This window comes from Musa acuminata, chromosome BXJ1-9, assembly GCF_036884655.1.
Source record: "Musa acuminata AAA Group cultivar baxijiao chromosome BXJ1-9, Cavendish_Baxijiao_AAA, whole genome shotgun sequence".
Classification (NCBI taxonomy): domain Eukaryota; kingdom Viridiplantae; phylum Streptophyta; class Magnoliopsida; order Zingiberales; family Musaceae; genus Musa; species Musa acuminata.
Genome location: NC_088335.1, coordinates 6,060,072 through 6,079,559, shown reverse-complemented (window position 1 = coordinate 6,079,559; position 19,488 = coordinate 6,060,072). Strand labels below are relative to the sequence as shown.

At 40.0% G+C, this 19,488-nt stretch overlaps 3 protein-coding genes and 1 long non-coding RNA gene across 5 annotated transcripts; 1 reads left to right on the top strand and 3 right to left on the bottom strand.

Moving 5' to 3' along the window:
• Nucleotides 1-1,214: 1,214 nt before the first annotated feature.
• Nucleotides 1,215-2,441, bottom strand: LOC103997373 (nuclear transcription factor Y subunit B-3-like). Its single transcript, XM_009418566.3, has 2 exons — nucleotides 2,121-2,441; nucleotides 1,215-2,020 (listed from the first exon to the last, which is right to left on the bottom strand). The coding sequence occupies exon 2, from the start codon at nucleotides 1,982-1,984 to the stop codon at nucleotides 1,361-1,363; it is 624 nt and encodes a 207-aa protein (XP_009416841.2). The 5' UTR covers nucleotides 1,985-2,020; nucleotides 2,121-2,441; the 3' UTR covers nucleotides 1,215-1,360.
• Nucleotides 2,442-2,588: 147 nt separating this feature from the next.
• Nucleotides 2,589-9,932, bottom strand: LOC135592751 (DEK domain-containing chromatin-associated protein 4-like). The gene is made up of 12 exons (XM_065082396.1): nucleotides 9,687-9,932; nucleotides 8,322-9,223; nucleotides 8,200-8,233; nucleotides 7,117-7,193; nucleotides 6,026-6,085; nucleotides 5,833-5,943; nucleotides 5,634-5,714; nucleotides 5,300-5,389; nucleotides 4,644-5,076; nucleotides 3,897-4,003; nucleotides 3,130-3,160; nucleotides 2,589-3,050 (listed from the first exon to the last, which is right to left on the bottom strand). Exons 2-12 carry the CDS (start codon nucleotides 9,150-9,152, stop codon nucleotides 2,920-2,922), a joined length of 1,986 nt encoding a protein of 661 aa, XP_064938468.1. The 5' UTR covers nucleotides 9,153-9,223; nucleotides 9,687-9,932; the 3' UTR covers nucleotides 2,589-2,919.
• Nucleotides 9,933-12,327: 2,395 nt separating this feature from the next.
• LOC135592750 (uncharacterized) lies at nucleotides 12,328-13,895 on the top strand. 2 transcript variants are annotated; one of them, XR_010479223.1, is made up of 4 exons: nucleotides 12,328-12,535; nucleotides 12,604-12,698; nucleotides 13,183-13,440; nucleotides 13,696-13,895. It is a non-coding gene; the product is annotated as an uncharacterized LOC135592750 (long non-coding RNA). The 2 variants fall into 2 exon arrangements; XR_010479222.1 differs by having other exon boundaries at nucleotides 12,331-12,698.
• A 712-nt stretch (nucleotides 13,896-14,607) lies between these two features.
• Nucleotides 14,608-18,949, bottom strand: LOC135592749 (truncated FRIGIDA-like protein 1). The gene is made up of 3 exons (XM_065082395.1): nucleotides 18,014-18,949; nucleotides 15,645-15,820; nucleotides 14,608-15,559 (listed from the first exon to the last, which is right to left on the bottom strand). Exons 1-3 carry the CDS (start codon nucleotides 18,846-18,848, stop codon nucleotides 15,038-15,040), a joined length of 1,533 nt encoding a protein of 510 aa, XP_064938467.1. The 5' UTR covers nucleotides 18,849-18,949; the 3' UTR covers nucleotides 14,608-15,037.
• Nucleotides 18,950-19,488: the final 539 nt, after the last annotated feature.

Genomic DNA, 19,488 nt, shown 5'->3' with positions numbered 1-19,488 from the left:
CTCCGGCAAGCGGAAAGGAGTCCTTGCATGATTCTGCAGATTGATACGCCCATTAAAGGGTTGGTCAACCAGATGGTCGGCGTACAGGATAGAAGAAGAGACTCCAATCATAGTTGCAGGAATCTGTACCATTCATCTATACTGTACAGGCAAAGGTGAACCCTTCGGAGTACATTTCCCTGAAGGAAGCAGCAGGAGTCGCGGTGTCCGTAGCCTGCTGCAGAGGTATTGGATCATAAATGGATCAGTTTGTGTCTGTCTTCATCAGCTCTCTCATCTCCATTTAGTGACGAAGAGACGATGAGGCAGATCCATTGATGACTTGCGCTGAGCAGTTCTGATGAGATGTTGCGCTTTCGATCGATCTATGGGTCAAAAGAGAGTTACCAAATGGACCCCAATTCCTCAGAGGCCACCGAATGAGGGACAATTCTCGTCCAAAAGAAAAGCTTCTCCCCTAGTGGCGATGGCGGCTTCCCCACTTCAGTCCATTTCTGCCCCATACCAACGCTCGAGTGGTCTCACGTAGATTGCGAGACAAGTGGCACAAAGAACCATAGCACTTGGAAGGACAGTTCTTCCCACCCCCAGGCATCATTTCCTAAAGAATTCTACACCTTCTACAGCGACATGTTCGAGTTGCTTGTTGACTGGATTCAGTAGGAGACATGGTGGCCCGCTGCGCGCCGATCAGATGTCGTTGCCACAAAACATGCATGGTTGATCTATCAACTGACATTATTACAAACATGCATCAGGCGTTGGAGATGGAGATCTACATGCTCCATTTCCTTTGGAATTAGGATCGGCAGAGAAGACAAACATGATCCGGATTTTGTGCAGATAACCTCTTGCGTGTGATCGGGGAGCACATGTTCGGCTGAAGCAGAATGTGTGCTTGACATGATGCCATGAAAGCAAGTGGCAAGTGGCATGGGCTCGATTCAGTAAAGGCGAGCCTTCGATTCCGTGAAAGCTTTCAGTATTGCGACAGCTCGAACGAGCTCCTGCCCTCGGCATCGGGGCATTTCTTTCCCTTGTAACCTTATCCAAATGCCAATCTGAATCATCTCTGTATTCGATGACAGGGAAAGGCAACAACCTGCTTTGCAGACGAAGAAGATGCAATGGCTCTCTCTCAGTTCGGAAACTTGAGAGACCTGTAAGAAGCTGACAAGTTCTTGCCATATACGGTGCCCGACCGACTCTTCTACTTCGGTAGTCATTAAACAGTGAAGATTTATGAGCAACGCCAATCGATAATACAGTCTATGATATTACACGTCGAGGATGGAAGCGACATCGATGGCATGCATCGCCTTCTGGTTTTATCTGATCGACTGAGAAGTGCCAACGAGCATCATATTCTGTCGTGCCTTTGACGGCTTCCTGAGGACGGAGAGCCTCCGTCGGCACCGCCACCACCACTCAGGCTGTTTATTCCACCCATAGTCATCTGATGATGTTGAAATGGCTGTAGTGCTGATGGTGGCCCCGTACCATACATCTGCTGGCCCATCATCATCATTCCACCGCCATACATACCGCCTCCGCCCACGGTGGTGCTGGGACCACCGCCGGCATTGCTGCCGTCCTTGGGCTGTGACTGGGACGAGGCGGCGCCGCCGCCGCCGGCCTTCTCGCCCTCCATCTCGCGGAACCTCTGGAGGTAGACCTTGAGAGGCTCGACGTAGTTCTCGAAGCCGAGGGTGGTCATGGCCCAGAGGAGGTCGTCGCCGTTGATGGTCTTGCGCTTCTCGCGCTGGCACTTGTCGGAGGCCTCGCCGGTGACGAAGCTTATGAACTCGGAGACGCACTCCTGCACAGTCTCCTTGGCGTCTTTGGAGATCTTGGCGTTCGCCGGGAGCGCCTTCTTCATGATCCGGCTCACGTTGGCAATCGGCAGAAAGCGGTCCTGCTCCCGCGCCGCCGCCCCTCCTTTGCTGTTGCTGTGCCCGCCCGACTCGTTGTCCGAATCCGCCATGCAACAGTCCAAAAGCACCCTTTTTTTGGCTCGATTCTGATAACAATCTCAGTGATCAAAAAGCTTCCTTTTTTCTCTCGACTGACCGAGAAACAGAGCATAATAAGCTGATAAAAAACGCTTCTTTCTCACGTACACAGATTACGACGGCCAAGAGAACAGAGACTTCGGCAAGCAAGAACAAGAGTCAAGGACGGTCTTCCCTCCTGATGAATTCTTCCGACCATGGGCGACGCCTGCGTTTGCACGAGCAAGAGCACCGACGAGGAGAGGAGGGAGGGATGTGTCGGTCCTTCGGGTCGGTGCCTAAATATGCCGTAGGGAGAGCTACGTGGAACAACAAGGGCCGTCCGTTTCACGATAAGAGAAAACCGCTAAGGACCTTTTGCGCCGTTGATGACCTTCTACGGAAGCGGATCTATGCCGTAGGCGGCGGCGATTGGGCCCCTTCATTGGTTAATGTGAATGAGGCCCACCTGAGCAGACTCTTTCAAGCAGACGGTGATGGGGGGTGCAGTCACAGTATGCAGTATGCAGTAAGCACAACAACACAACTGAACACAATGCAGGAGACCAGCAACCACATCACATGCACGCAAGCTAGTGGCATTCAACACCATCACATCCCTTCAAGAACACCATTTTCACATTATTGTAGCCTCTACAATTTTGATCATGGGACAGTGAGTTGAAATAGATTTATCATAACGTTCCTAAATGCAGAATGAAACCCATAAATATTGCCTAGTTCAAAGATGGTATCCGGAGTAGGTGTTCTGCTTCAGAGAGGGCACCACATTAAACTTGTGCCGAACTCCATTGAGGGGAAATCAAGAACCAACCTAAAAGCCGACTAACTGGGGAGTGCCGGTTACATGCCAGTTCCACCTGAGTCAAGCTTCCACCTTCTTGCCTGTGGGTTGCGGATTTTCTTCCTATCCAGCATCTTCTTCGTCTTCATCGTCCTCATCTTCTTCAGTGGCTTCTGCTAGTCTGGTCAGCTCTTCTTGAATCAGGAGCTTTATAGATGCTTTTCGCGGTGTCAGATCCACTTTGTAGTGGGTGGCTGATAGGTGAATTGCATAATTGTCTGGTGTGGATCAAAGTAGAAGAAAAGAAACAAGAATAGTTCAGAAAGCACATACCTAGCCGCTTCAAAATGTCGGTGAAAGTTGCCTGAAGCAAAACAGGACACGAGCTGTTACTATGCCGCAATAATTAACAAAACAAATAAAATCACTTGATTCGGAAGAAAGGAAACTAGGAGCAAAGGTTCGTCGTACTATGGCATACCGCTCGGTATGAGCGATATGTACTGACCCGACAGGGGACTAGTATGTGTGGTACATCGGTACAGTCCAATATGTCGTGTGTCAATATGCTCTGTATAGCTCGGTGTGTACTGTACCGACAATTGGTTGGTACACCAGTAGACCGGCAAGACGAACCATACTAGGAGCAACATGTTTTCTATTGAAATGTAAAACAAAATAGCATAAACAGCTCTAAGTGAGTATTAGCCATAGGCTATTGTCAAACACAGTACGAATAGAACAAATTTAGTGTTGCAATGCGGGAAAACCACTACATGAACAGCTCATGCTGGTCATCTGTGATGGAAGAATAATGCTGGAGGCAGTGCTTCAGTAATCCCCAAAACTTACCTAGGACTGCCTGGAAACCTACCTTAAGTACAACTCGTGGCCATCTAGCGTAAACTTTTTCTTATTGTTAAAATCTTTTAGAGAAAATTATAATATCACCTAAAGGTTCAAAGGTAACACAAAAACGGTGACCCCATACATAAGGCACCCCTCAAATATGGGGCCATGAGACAATAAATGTAAAGAACAATTAAATAGCATATGGAATAAATTTATAGGTTAAATACATTAAACAAAAAGTAGCTCACCGTGTTAAAGTCAACTTCCTTCAGAATTTCACATATTTTTTCCCTGAGTTCCTCCTTGCTTGGATGCTCTGCCTCTGATTTGGTCTTACTTTTAGCAACCTTTTTACCTTGATCAATAGCAAATAAAATTTGCATCAACTTGAACATCAAAAACTGGCATTCACATATGCCCCTATAAGAGAAATCTAACAACTAAGATGCTCAAACAGCAGAATGATGGGAAAGATCACCTAGTAAATACTGGAAACATAGTTAATAGCTATTAGGTAAATGACTGCTGCACCAGATCACAAAGCCAGTGTATTAGGAAAGAAGAAAACTGTGTACGCATATGTTACTCAATAGAAATGAATAAACAAGTATCAAATAATAAATATGCTATTGCTGCCAAACTAATTGAGAGATATGACGAAATCTCATTTGATAGCAAAGAACTTCAACATTAAGGAACCTAAAAAGCCGACAGTGCTGATGGACGAAACCTAGAAACTGACTCATAGATTATATGCTGGGTTGCTTCTGAGCTCGAACATTAATAAACTGAAATATAAAACATTAGTCTCAAGAAGTCACTCTGGTGACAGACTATCATTTAGATCCATACTTATATACCTAGCCTAGGAGTAAATTTTACCAAACAATTAAAATAATGATTGCATGCTTAAATAAAGAAGCTGTAAATAATCCAAGAGAATCAATGCATCTCTTCATTTATATATCATGAAGAGTTCATGATTACCAGCTTACCAGTATCCTTTTCTTTCTTGTCTGACCTAGGGGCTGATTTTTTCATGGGTGAATCAACAGTTCTCTTTTTCCTGGAGAAAACCTTAGCGCCTATGTCATCATCATATTCAGCTTTAGAGCATTTGGAAGATGATTGAGCAGGACTCTTGGTAGTTGCTGGTGTTGGAACCTTCTCGGAACTGGACCCTATCTTTTCCTTACCAACAGAACCTTGTTTGGAAGTTTTCTTCTTATCCTGCTTGCCCTTTCCTGAGTCCTCTTCATCATGGGCATCTTCTTCCGATGCTTCCTCACATTCGCTTGTCTCACCCTCATTCTCCGAATGCTTGACTGCTTTGCGCTTGTAAGGACTATTCTTAATGTCATCCTCATTATCCATTTCTTGTGCACTTTTGTCGTCTTCACTCAGTGTCTCCTCACTTTTGGTTTGTTTCTGCTTATTAAAATTGAAAATATGAAAATAATAGTGGGTTCAACTTTTTAGTAGTAGGAAAAACAAAAAGGGTGAATCAGTGCACGGGCTTCTCGTCAATTCAGGGTATAGGGGAGGACCAACAAGAACCAAGAGAAATTAAAGAAACATAAATTAAAGCAGAAAAACAGAACGGATAACTTATATATTGACTGGTGGAATATGTATAAATCCTCATACTAACCTTCCTAGATATCTTGCTGTGTGTGTGATCCATACTCTTTGATCCACTTCCTTGGGCCACCCTCTTCCGCTTTCTAGATTTTGTTGATTGCTTCCAAATGAATAAAAAATGAAAATGAGAACATGTAATTGAACTAAAATATAACCACTCGGTAAACAAACATAATGATAGTAATGTGGTGAAAAATATACAAGAATATAGTATTGCACAATCCCATTTGTGCATGTATAGCAACACAAAGAGAAAGAATTTCTCCACCAACATTAGGTTCCAATGCTAATACCACTTCAAAATAACTTCACTAAACAAAATATTTCATGCAGTAAAGATAAACCTTGTCCTCAGAAAGTATGCCTTCATTAGTAGGATGAGGAGGAGCAGCCAAGAAGTCTAATAGCTTCACCACAAGGTCTTCCTATAATATATTAACCAAACCATCAATATAACATGATAAGGGAAAACACTGAAAGAAAAACTCAATCTGACATTAACTAATTGTTGATCACAAACTTGAGAGTGAAAAGTCCACTAACCTTCTTAGTATTTGCTTTGGAAGCAGGTAAATCAAACAAGTCACACAGATCCAGCAGAGTGTCCTTCACGTATTTGTCAAGTCTTTCCTTCATCTTAGCTCTCTGCTTTTCCTGGAGAATACAATATTTTGATTTAAAAAAATAGGGAAAACAAAATATTCAAGTTATTCTCAAGTATTACAAGATTACTTACATCACTTTCATGCCATACAAATCCAGAGAACTGTAGAATATGATTTTTGAAATTCACAGCCTGTTCCATAACACAAGAATCATCATTCAGAAGATGATAGATAACAGTGATGCTGTCATAATATTTTCAAAATAGTTGACAGATAACTGCAGAGTCTAGAATTTTAAAGGACCTGGAGCCGGCAATCAGCCCTAAAGCCTTTTTTCAAAGAAGAAGTTAGGTACTAGAAAGAGAAAACAAAATTTTGAATTCATTTTCATCTTCCTTTCACTACAGTCAATCGTTAGGAATTCAACAATTCTTCTCTTCAATATGGTCAATGGACATCATGGAGGAAAAGATGGATTGTTTGTCACATAATACTTCAACTTCAACATGTTTAAGATATCTAGTTTAGGGCTAGCAAATACTTGCTTCGACCTTGATAATACTCAGCAAGTACAATAATAATGTCAATGAAAAAGTCCTAAAGTTGATGCCGGGTGAAAAGCCAATTAGTAACACATTCAAACTCCCAGATATGGACAGAGATGCAAAAAAAATGCACTGCAAATATATCATAATCTGTAAATTAAGTGATCCATGTTGTTCCTCAGCTTGAAATTACACATAGATAATGATTTCTGAAACACAACACTTCCAGAATTTCTTGAACACACTCAGACAAGGCAATACAACAATGATTCTTACAAGATCCAGATTTATGATTTATATTAAAATTATTAACAAGACTAAACCATTTCTAACAACAAGAACCACAAATCCAGAATGGTTCTAATGAACCACCAAAAGATCATGTGGTCCTCCAACAATCCACATATATAATTTCTTAGATTTAAAGCAACAACAGATCTTTGGAAAGAAAATTTAGACAAAAGCATAGACTGATATTTCACTTGGTCTTGAGCAATTAGTGAGAGAAATGAAGTAAACACTCCTGGTGGCATATAATCTTAGCTATTAAAGCAGAAGATTTGCACGATCCCTGGACCAATAGAAACATTAACAATGGCAACGTAGTAGTTAGAAAATAACTGATATATTTACACAAACAAGAAATATGGAAAAAAATGCATAACATTTGAAACTACCTTTCCTCTCCTTCCAAAAAGAGTCTGATGAATCAATTTAATATCAGAAGGTTTCTTCTTTGCTAGTTTGTGGGCCACTGAAACAAAATCAAGAAGTACGTTGAATTTATAGTTAGATACAGCCTTTATGATGTAGAACTAATGGGAGAAGGGAAGAGAGAGAAGAGAAAGAATTTTATTCCAGGATCATGCTATTATGACCGACATTAGAAAGCCTGCAATTGTAGGCTCAACTCAAAATAAATCCAACAGGTACAATAACTCGAACCACACTTCTAACAGGCCATCCATAAGTTACAAGACAATAACTTAACCCACAATTCCAATAACATAAGTTCCTGAACAATAACACAAAAAACAAAACCAAATAATCGAACCTAAGTTCCAAGACCACAAACAGTATTTTTAACTTTCAACACATTCTAATTACAAAATATAATTCCAAGACATATTAATGAAAACACTTGTTGCCTAGCCCCTGTGAACTTGTGCCTATAACAAATCCTTTTAAACTCCTCATTTGGCCATCATCACTTAAGACATGAATGCTACATATCACTTGAAAGGAAAAGAAAGTCTAGAGATTAAAAAAGAAAAACTCAAATACTGGTTGTTTGTATTCAATGATACAAGTGTTCCAAATGTTTAACAAGAGTATGGATGAAGAAAAACCTGCAAATTAGTGGACTGACTAACAAATAAACCTCAAGGATCTAGACATTGCAGTCCTTTATTCACAATGATGAACCCCAATTTATTCACAAAAAATTGTTTTAGTATAAGTCGAATCATCATGATAAGCAAGTATCTGTTACTCCCACCAAAACCTTCAAGAACCGTTGGTTACAATGAAAAACAATGACTAGGAAGATAAAATTGTGTTCAAGCAAATAAAACAACTCATGTGCCCATGCCATGAACAACTCCATATAAGGCATGAAATTTCCTGATGAAAAAAAGATGAAGAGCAAAAAGTTGAACAAATTGAAAAGCAAACTGTAAGCAAGGTCAACGTATTTCAAAATATGGACATCATATCATCCCTATATATATCACAAGAGAATTATGGTTTATAAAGTGTACCGTTTGGTATGTCCTTCAATGGAGTGCCACGGCCCTGCAACCAAACAGATCTTAAAAAATATATTATTCATGTAAGAGAGTGATGACAATCATATCAAACAATCAAATGATAAGTACAGCACCTTCTCAACTTGAAACTCTCTTGATGACTCCTTTTCAATAACTTCTACCAACCTCTCTACTGTTTTTCTCTCACGCACAGGGCGTTCAATAGATGAAGTCCCAGGACTAAAGAAATCCTTGGACTTTGTCAGACCCTCCTTTCCTTCTCCTTTTTTGAAAGTCTTTTGCCCCCTTGTTCTTTTTTTCTTTAACCTTTCAGCTTCCTTGTCCTCATCAACCTTCTTTTCAGTACTTCCATTGTCTCCTTCTTCCATGTCATTGTCTTCCTCTTCTGCTCCTTCCTCCCCTCCTTCCCTTTCCCCTTGTATTCCTCCTTCCTCATCTTTTGCTTCTTTTTCAACTCCCTCCGCTTCCTCAACTTTTTCTCCTTCCTCATCTTTGAGATCATCTGCGTTGACCATCTTTACATCCTCCACCTCCATACCTTTCTCAACCACTGTATCAGCCATTTTCACATCCTCGGCTTTGGCAGAATTCAAGTCTGTAGTCTTCCTGTCTTCTTCTGTTTCTTCCATACCTGCTGATTTTGTTGTGCCATTTTCTACATCATGCTCCTTTTCAACAGAATTCATCTTTTGTTCACCATGCTTCTCTTCTTCTACACTTTTTCCTTCATCGGCATGCCTTCCAGAATCGGACACAACACTCTTATCTTCAGGTGGCGGACTAAACCCATTCATCATTGTGGTTCCTTCCACTTCATCATTTTTACCTGTATTTTCCTTCTTTTCAGAATCCACGACGACACTAATCTTATGCTCAGGTGACGGACCGCATCCATTAGCCATTCTTCTTCCTTCCGCATCAAATGTTGAATTATGTTCTTCCATCCAAATATTTATAGAAGCTAGACTCCGTACAGAGTTTAGTATCAAGTCTAATGTTCTTCACCCTACACAACCTGGAAACACGCATGGAACGAATTGGCTGACTTTCAAGCTAGAAAAAACTATAGAGAAACTATAGAGACACGGATTCTATAACTATGGTACACTAAGCTCATCGCAAAGTCTTTGGGGAAAATGTTTCCCATAGTGCACATTAGTACAGTTTATATAAAGAGAGGACTAAAGGCAAATTCTGTGATGCAGCACACCGTGCAACTTTCATTCATAGCCAAGCAAGATTGCAACTTTCATACAAAGGGATATAGGTGCGTGACCTGCAAGATTAAAACCCACGCTACAGAGAACAAAGTTGAAGTTAAAGAAAATAGCAAACGAAGCTCCAAAACAGCAACTTTGCGATACAAAATATCTATATTTCGGAGTTCGAAACCCTTGCTGCTACAGCTCTATCAGGTTTTAGAAACAAAAACACGGAGACAATAAAGAGAGCGGCGAGACGGCAGAAGGAAGTCTTACTGCAGAAAGTTTCGAAAACCCTAGCTGAATCAAACGAGTTGGCCTCCTTCAAGAACAACCGATCACGAGAAGAACACCAAGAATCCCAACTATCGAGATGAAAAATTGACGGAAAGAGGCACCTGAGGAAGATCTATGAGCTCTGAGCGACTAAATCTCGGAAATTTGGAAGCACCGATTCATACTCGCCCAGACCCCCTCCTTCCCTCGCAAGGAAATAGTAAAATAAGGTGCTCTCTCTTGTCCGATTCGTGTCCGACTCGAACGGATACGGACCTTAAATCTAATTCCGATCCGGTTTTACTAGGATGAGCCGCCGCTGCTTCGACTCCAACAGGGACCACAGCTCGTGGGACGCTCGACGGGACATCTGTTCCCGGCACTTGATGAAACAATGATGGGGCCCACTCAAGTGACGTCAGTGTTCATGGAAGACGTTGTCCAGGTGGGACTAATGTTGGTGGGATGGATATCGACGGACATGCAGTGCTACACGTGGGATGAGTTAGCGTCAGCGTTCTCTGGGCTACATGGAAGGTGACGTAAGCGAGTCGGAGGGGGATGTAACGATCGCCGTGGGAGGGACAGTGATCGATTGGATCGACTATCCAATCCTGATCGTTGGATTTATCGGATGCTTTATCGGAGGAGGCCGTGTCGTCATGTATTTACGTTTTAATATATTTTTTTTTTTAATATTTTGGTTTTAGCTTTTCCACTGTGAATCCGAAATTGGATTGGAAAAGATATATAGCATCGAATCATTTCAGTGACAGCTAATTTAAATCATCAAGACCTTGCCAATATCAAGCCCATGCCAAACATAAGGCAACTAATAATAGGTGGAACTCCCATCAGGCCCTTGCCAGTGTCACTTTTGCAGAGTTCATCCATGTAGAACTCTTGTTCTTAATCTTTATTATATGCATTTCAAAACCAACAAATCATCTTCGTTTATTTTTCAATCTCCTTAAATACTTTAAAAATGCTCTCAAACAAAATGATATATATATATATATATATATATATATATATATATATATATGATCCTAAGTTTTTACTCTTTCTCGTTTATCTCCCTTCTTTTTTTTACCTTGTTCTCGTCTTTTATTTTATGATAAACTAGATAAGTTTAACCTTTGTCATGTCCTTTTATCAATGCCTCCGCCTCTCACTCGTTGCCCATTACTTAAATTCCATTATAAGGCCTCACCATATTCGCCCCACCACACCTCACCTTACACTTCTCTCCGCCCTTACCCTCAACCCCCTCCACTTTTACTAGGTAGCACAATGAAGTTTTACCTTAGTCAATCAATGGAGAGATCATAAAAGTGAAGAGTTCCACCCCTTCTCTTTTTTCGAAAGCTCTATGCCTTTCTTCCATATTGCATCATTAAGAGTAGAGGTGTTAGGGGGAGGAAAAAAAATCACTTATTCAAAAGGTTAATCTGATGGTGAGGATGCAGAGAGTAGTGTGGAGGCAAAGGGAACAGAGGGTGGGGACACAATGGGGTAATAAGGCCTTATAACAAAGATAGAAATGATCATGACGTGATAAAGATGACCACAATGGGATGAAGGCGATGGCTTATATGACAAATGTTAGGAATAATCTTATCTTTTAAAAAATAAAGTGTGTTTCACGAGAATAAAGTAAAAAAATAAATGATTTATAAAATAAAAATAAAATTTAAGATATTTTTGAAAATTTTGGCTAAATCTATAATATATTGATTTTGAAATAATAGATATCTTAATAATTTAAATCAAATTTAATAAAAAAATATTACAGTTGACTGTCTTTTCTATAAATACAACATCTTCTATCAAATTGTATTGAATAGGAGGGCTATGACAAAAAAAAAAGGATAAGAGATAGTCATAATTTTATTGTTAAAAAATAAGGGTTAGAGATAACCACGACGAGATAGAGGCAACCACAATACAGAGATAACCATAATGGGATGAAGACAATGACCTGTATGACAAAGGTCAAAAATAATCTTATCTTTTAAAAAATAAGGGGTGTTCTACGAGGATAAAACAAAAAATAGGTGATTTATAAAAAAAATAAAAATTTAAGATATTTTTAAAAAGTTTGCCTAAATATGTAATACTTTGATTTTAAAAATAAATATCTTAATAATTTAAATCAAATTCTAATAAAAAAATATTAAGATTGACTATAATTTGTATAAATATATCATATCCAATCAAATTGTATCGAAGAGGAGGGCTAAAAACTTAAGGACAAGAGATAGTCATAATTCTATCGACGAGTGAAAATTCAAGAATGAAGTAGGACTATTTGGAGTAAGAACCCTCGTAAATGACTTATAACCAACAAATATTTTGGTTGATTAGATTTATACTTTAAAAAGCGAATCTTCCGCTCTACCATACATACACACGTATCAATATTACTTCAAAACATAAATAAACTAAAAGAACCTATATCTAGTAAATGCCGCAGTTTTGTCATGGATCTATAGCATGAAGAATAAAGCACTTTATACTCCATCGATTGCGCATCCTTATTATTAAAGGCCTGAAGAATAAGACACTTTATGCTTCATCGATTGCTTATCCTTATTATTAAAGGCCTGAAGAATAGAATTAGAAAACAAAAGTAATAGATGTATTGTCTGAAGAATCCGACACTTTGGGCTTTGTTGATCACAATGCTTACCCTCAAAAGCAGCAGACTGGAGTGTTCTCCAAGTTCTAAGCCATGTCCTTGTTGGATCTGGTCACTGAGGAAGTGCCAGTTATTCCAGCTGCAAAAGATCCACACTTCACGCTAAAGCAAGAACATGAAAAGATTCCAACATACCTAAAGCTCGAAGGTAAGAATCTAATGATGATTTAACAAGTGGTAGAATATTAACACAAACTTCTTCAAATGAGGATACAGGTAGACGCAAAGGAGGAACAAGAAGATCATGAGAACTGCTCTAAGAAGGCTGCTGCCATCAGTGTTGATTCTTGTGTTGCTTACGCCAGGATCAGGTAACACACACAACCATGGTCTGGATAGGATCTCTTGCTCCAGTTCTTTATTTCCCCTGTACATTTAAGAACAGAGTCAGTGTCTTACCTCAAACAGAACAGGCACAAGCAATTATGAAGAAACATATACATGGTCCTCGATCAATCTAGGATCCACTCAACTGTTATGACAGTAGAAGATTAGATGAGAGAGTTTCATGATGGTATCTTGAATTATCAGCCCATCTGCAGAAATATTTTCTTCCGATCTTCCTGTGAAAAGAAGGTCTCTTTACCATGATGGTAGTTGTTATTCTTTTCTAAAGAAATATGGTTGTTTGTTTTCCAGAAATTGAAGATGCTTCAACCACGAAGTCTTTGTCATTATACTTTCAATCCATAGAGTTATGAGGCTACAAATGTCTTAGTAATATATCTCTTACCGATGCTGTGATGCTTTTCTAATCGTAAACAGAAAATTGAACTGGATTTTGGTGCATGATAGATGGGGATGATCTGGAGAAGCAATGGTGCATAGCAGATGAACAAACACCTGATGATATTCTACAAGCAGCACTTGATTGGGCATGTGGACCAGGGGGTGCAGACTGCAAGATGATCCAACCAAACAAGCCTTGCTATCTTCCCAACACCATAAAAGACCATGCATCTTATGCCTTCAACAGCTACTGGCAGAGATACAAAAATCACGGAGGCTCTTGCTACTTTGGTGCTGCTGCTATGGTTTCCGACCTAAATCCAAGTATGAGTTATTTGGTTTTGCACAAGTTCTAATTAGTATATGAGGCAGATCCTCGAGATGATGAATCATGAAGCAGCATTAAAATTCCTAAATCATAAGCTAGCGCATGCTTCTCTATGAATGAGCAAAAGAAATGCATCGTTGAGAGAACTCATATTTGCTAACACAAAGCGGAAAAGTCTCAGAGCTTTTAAACATATCGCACGTTTCGTCAGCAAAACGCTGTGGACTCACCTCATCGGTCCTTGCTCGCAGGTCATGGTGCTTGCCAGATCGAGTCGCTTCCTTGACACAGCTCAGCGTAAACTTGTGAGAAATCTCAGACTACGATACTTGGTCATCGTGTCTGAAAGGCAGCTCTTTCTTGATGATGAGTACGAGTGAATGCAGCTCTTTCTTGTTCAAATTATGATACTTCTCTGTGATTAATGACAAAGTTGCCAGATTTCAGTCTTCTTCACGTGTTGATCGGTGACAAATCTATTACTCACAAATTTCATCATATGATTAATCAATGGATATCTCTTCTAAGTCAATTGACGATCCAACAGGTATAATGAACATACAAAGTGTTCTTTGAGAATATGAGATCACAACATAAAGAGTACCACAGTTCATAGTTCACCTTTTAAAGCCAATATGCTTGTATGACATGATAAGCAAGTATACCTTATCGAACAAGTCTGCAACCAATATCAAACATCGGTGTTCAAGCATTTCATAAGCAGTAAAGGATATTACTATCATCCAAGCATTTAGCACAATGATCGGAAGCTTAAATCGAGTGGCATACTGCAATGGAGCACAGTAGGTATCAGAAGTAGCTTGCACGCACCTCAATTGCTAAGTATATCATGCACCAGAGGGTAAACTAGCCGAAGCAGCAACAAATGCAAACCCACCAAATGGCACAAGAAAGAGTAGTTTTTGCCGTCGAGATGAGCCACAACATTGCCAAAAGAAGCCGCAGGCACTAGTAATGAGATACTATCCCATAACCAACCCAGATAATCATGTCTAGATCTGTATAAGCTGCTGATTTATGCAAAATAGACAAAGGAGTCAAATCAGATTTATGCAAAATAGACAAAGGAGTCAAATCAACCAAACGGTTCAAATGAATAGGATTTTAGAGCTAATCCACTAGAACTAGGAAGAACCATCTCCTCCTCGAATCATTTCCTTGCATTCCAATCAGCAAAAACAACTCAAGTTTACACCAAATTTTTGCTCACACAGCCCATGCAGACGAAGTAAAACAGCACCAAAAGTAAACCTACAACCACTTTGTTGCCACACAGATGGCATTTGAATTGTTGGAAGTTTATTTGGAACTTCCAACCAAAATCCTTTGAATTGCAGGTCACTACAGCACATATGTATGCAACTATTTAGTTCACAAACACAATTTGTAGCTACAAATAAGTTGTGGATGAGAATCATGTAGAGACTAGCGGATATTGCATACACTGGTGCACTACAGACTTTTCTTTTCTGGAAGTATATTAACTGCGAAGCTAAAAACACTGCAAGATTCCACCTAACAAAAACTTGATCAGGGTATAATTACAGAAACCATCAGAGAAAGGTTGATATTTTAAGGATATAAAGATGAGTTGTAAGGTGGAGGCAATCGAGAACCGGGATAACCAGTATAATTCACTGGCCTGTCATAGAAACCACTTGTGCCAGCCAGAGACTCCGATGAGTAAAGATAGGACCTGGGTGGACTTCGAAATCCAGAAATGCTTGCATTGTTGTACAAGGAACCAGAAGAAGCAAAACCATACGCCCCGGCCAAACCCATATGTGGAGATGGGTCAGCTAAACCAAATTGGGGCTGTTTTGTTATCCCTGGAGGCAAAGATTGTCCAGTGATGGCATTTAATGTGGTAGCAGTTGGCCGGGGGCGTTTATTAGGATGTTGCTGCTTCTGAATCTTGAAATTTGAAGCAGCAGCTGCTGCTGCCACATTCCGCTTTTTTTCTTCCTTCCGTTTCTCCAGTTTTGCAACTTGCTTCTCAAGAAATTCACGAGGATACTGGGACTCAAGCTTGTATTCCTCAACTGCTTTAATTACAGATCGCAATGCACCAAGTTCTTTCGAGGTAGCCACATTCTGTTTCAGACAATATACGGTAGGATGTAAGAATACAAATTTGTTAGCCTAATCACGAGGACTGTAAACTGCAACTCGAGTATACCTCTGATTCAGATGAATTGTTTCCCTTATTTCTGACATCTTGGGCGGCCTTCTTAATTTCTTTTATATACGCTTTCAGAAGAGGAACAGGTGGGTATTTCTCCACTAAATTGAAAGCATACACAAACTTTACAGCATCAAGTTGCCTCCCTTTATTATTCAGTCTTTCAATAAGTTCTGTCACAAAGAGAAATATTTTCATGTATGATAATGGATCCAAACATCTAAAACTAGTCAGTTGAACCGGCAAAAGGGTACATTCTACATGACAATCAGACAGGAATACATTACATGAAAGGATATAATCACCTAAGAATCATATTTGTCAGTCCTGAATAACAACTTGCCAAAATGAAACACAACCTTAGCAAACTAGTTATGTGAAGTACAGTGACATGTAAACTTGTTTCATGTAATATCTCCTGAAAGAAGCTAGACTAAAAGATCCAAATGGCGTAAGAGTGGACGGAGAAACAAACAAAGGTTCAGGTAAGGACAGACCTGTAGGGTAAATATTTCAGGCTGGGAATAATAATTAAGTCGTCAACAAACTAAAATATGGAGATGGACATGAAAAGAATTAAAAAAAAGAGTTCAACATATGCAACAATTATTTTGAAAAACATAGTAGTGAAATCAAAATCTGCTTGAGATGAGAAAATATGATCTTGAGAGAAATAATGATTCCTAAATCAATATCCATAGATTGTATCGAGGACATAAAGCCAAGATAAATTACAGGAGAAGAGCATAATTAAAATTGAAATGACAATAGTTATTAAATATACAGCTATAATTCTATAAATACCATGAAGAAGGAAGAGACAGAAGTCGGTAGCTGACAAAAAGATCTCATAAATATTGCAACTTTCAACAGACTGATCAGAAAGTATTGCAGGTCCTGTAAATTGTGTTATATGTGTGTTACTAGCTTTCTAGTTTAAGATATTGGGGTTTCCTGTTTGTTCGTGTAAATTTTGTTGATCTAAACCAATAATTTATTTTTAATTTGAAATGATATTATTGGATATGACTGAGATGCTTGATCTCTAACTTTTCATGGATTACATTTGAGCTTTATAATCTCCTCCTACTTGAAGCTTTGAAATGGTGCAATCAGACAGATATGAAATTTTTGCTTGTTATCATTTTTCTAGTTTAAATTCAATGAGTCAATATATGTTGTTTAAAACATATTTTAGATGATTTTTTTCTTATCCTTGATCTCAATTTGGATGCATAGGGGAAGAGACCTCAAAATCTAATTGGACAACAATTATTCATTTTCAAAAATCTCAAGGATAGGCAATATAGTGGTTATAAGACTACCTAATTTACTCATTTCTACTCTGCTCAGCCCAAAATTATCAAATTTGTTCTCCTCTATGCTAATACTGCCAACTCTCATAGGAATCCCCTCAGCCCCAGCGACCCTCTCTCTCTCTCCATTAATGCCATGTGCCCAAGATTAACCCTATCAGCAGCCTGTCTTCTCTAGTAGTTTCACCTCTCAATGACAAACCCCTCAACACCTCACCTCCAATGGTCGACACTAAATCATCTGCTTCATCAATGCCACACCCCGCCCTCATCAACCGTCCTCTCCAAATATCCCGACTTCCCATTCGACACAAGTGCATTCTGTAGTCCCAGCAGCATAGGCATGTGGTCCTAGGTAGTGAGGTTGTGTCTCTACTGACTGGTGTTTGGGTAAAAGAAAACTTCTTTTTTCTTCTTTCCGTTATTGTTGAGAATCACAGATGGGGCAGGTTGAGACTGGTCTTACAATTCCAAACATAGGCCAGGCTTGATCTATTTATGTATCCAGGCTAGGTTGCACCTATACATTTTTACAGAACTATCGAGCCTACTCAAGATCTGGCAGATTATGAGCCCAAAATATTCTTTTCACTTCAATTAATATTCTGCATTCCATTTGCCAGAAAACATTATTACAACTTACAAACTGGCCAATATTTGAAAATATATACGCTTGAATTCTTGTGGCTGCTTTAAAACACAAAAAACACTCGAATCAAATGAATACAATTCATTTAAGGTCAAAGAAAAACTACTCCTGTGAGCACTAAGTGAAGAATGATGAACTAAGTAGTTCAAGGTGTTCCAGCTAATTACTCTGACATATAAAATCTGTTACAGTAAGACGAGAGATTCTTGAGCAAAGCAGTGATCCAAAATAAGTTAAACACTACAGCAAATATAAGAAACAAATGGGGCATGTAATGTTATTGCAGCAAGAAAACGAAGCATGATCGAAATAAACGAACACAAATTCAAGAATATAATGAAGCTCCAATAAAATGTTGCCACAACTAAATGAAAGGTGGGTAATATTAGATTCCAGATTACCAGGAACGTTTTCGGTGAGACCCAAGCTCTTGCAGAGATCCACAGCCTGCTTCCTACGAGAAACTAAAATGAGTAGATCCAAGAGTTCATCCACCTTAAACTCCGATGCTAACCCATATGACACGAGGAGCTGCAGCAACCCCATGGCCTCGAGGCCGTTCTCGCGCCCGCCATCCGTCACCTTCCCCTTCCACTCGGTCGCTAGTTTCTTGGCCTGGTCCCTCACGGACGGCCCAATCTCTGGGCCGATCACCGGGATGCGCTCCAGGAGGTTGATGCAGGTCCTCCTGGTCGCCAGCGCATCCGCGTCCTTGTCGCCCTTCTTGTCGCCCTTGGGCGGGGGAGGAGGGGACGAGAAGAAGCCGTCCATAGCGTCGAGGACCAGCTTGGCAGGGTCCGGGGCTGATCGAAGGGCGGGGTTCAGCTCGCTGCGGATGGCCCCGAGGTCCTTGCGGTTCCGGGCGATGAAGGAGACGAGGTCCTTTCCGTCCATGTTGACGCAGAGGGATGTGAGCTGCGGCCTCGGGACGGCCTCAGGCTCGGGGTTGGCATGAGGCTGCCACTCGTTAGAGGGCTTTTCTTTGGAGTCCGAGGGGGAGGAGGAGGGCTGGGCGGCCTCTTTGGCTAGGAGGGCTTGGAAGCGGAGGCGGATGGAGGCCTCGACGGAGGAGATGTGGGCGTCGAGGTCCTTCCATTCCGGGACGGAGAAGGGGGAGGGGGAGGGGGAGGGGGAGGAGGCGAAGAGGTGGGACCGGAGGGCTTCCAACGCCCTTCGGAGGCTTTCTTTCTTCTCCGGGATCGATGCGATAGCCTCCTCGATCCTGGCGGTAGCCATCGAAGCGCAGCAGTCGACGCCGGTGAAGGCCGTTCACGGGAGACGCCAAAAGAAGAAGAGGAGGACGGCAAACGAGAAGCCCTAAGGGAAGGTTGCAAAATCCGCAATAATAGTGGATCTCCACTACCGATCATATAAAAACTTAAATTATATAAAATTATATATATATATATATATTATTCATAAGATATATTTTTTTAATAAAAATATTATATATATATATATAACTATATATTAGATAATTTTTATTAAAAAATTATAACTTAAGAAAATAATAATAATTAATATTTTGGTGATCTGAAATCAATTTAAATAGTTTATTTCAAGAAATTGATTTAATAAGTCAGTTCTTTAATATCAGTTATGTAACTGACTAAAGAGCTAACTAAAAATATATTATATTATATTATATTTGTGATACTATAATTAACTAATACTTTAAAACCAATAAAAGTAATTATGTAAGTCATAAACATATCATACTTGTTCTATTATGATAATACACACAGGATGAGATAGTCTATGTCATCTATAAGCACAATGCACTAAAATAACAATATACTGATTTCTAGAGAAGTTGGAACACAAATGTATATTGGTCAAAAAATAAAAAATGTTTTGCATTAGCTACATATGGTTT

What these genes read in the sequence shown, in the direction of transcription:
- LOC103997373 (XM_009418566.3), bottom strand. Translation starts at nt 1,984, where the DNA reads ATGGCGGATTCGGACAACGAGTCGGGCGGGCACAGCAACAGCAAAGGA.
- LOC135592751 (XM_065082396.1), bottom strand. Translation starts at nt 9,152, where the DNA reads ATGGAAGAACATAATTCAACATTTGATGCGGAAGGAAGAAGAATGGCT. An exon ending in GCATACTTTCTGAGGACAAG is followed by an intron (nt 5,390 to 5,633) that starts GTTTATCTTTAC and finishes TTCATTTGGAAG; the next exon opens with CAATCAACAAAATCTAGAAA. An exon ending in CGACATTTTGAAGCGGCTAG is followed by an intron (nt 3,051 to 3,129) that starts GTATGTGCTTTC and finishes TTCACCTATCAG; the next exon opens with CCACCCACTACAAAGTGGAT.
- LOC135592749 (XM_065082395.1), bottom strand. Translation starts at nt 18,848, where the DNA reads ATGGCTACCGCCAGGATCGAGGAGGCTATCGCATCGATCCCGGAGAAG. An exon ending in TCTCACCGAAAACGTTCCTG is followed by an intron (nt 15,821 to 18,013) that starts GTAATCTGGAAT and finishes TCTTTGTGACAG; the next exon opens with AACTTATTGAAAGACTGAAT. An exon ending in ACAATTCATCTGAATCAGAG is followed by an intron (nt 15,560 to 15,644) that starts GTATACTCGAGT and finishes TGTCTGAAACAG; the next exon opens with AATGTGGCTACCTCGAAAGA.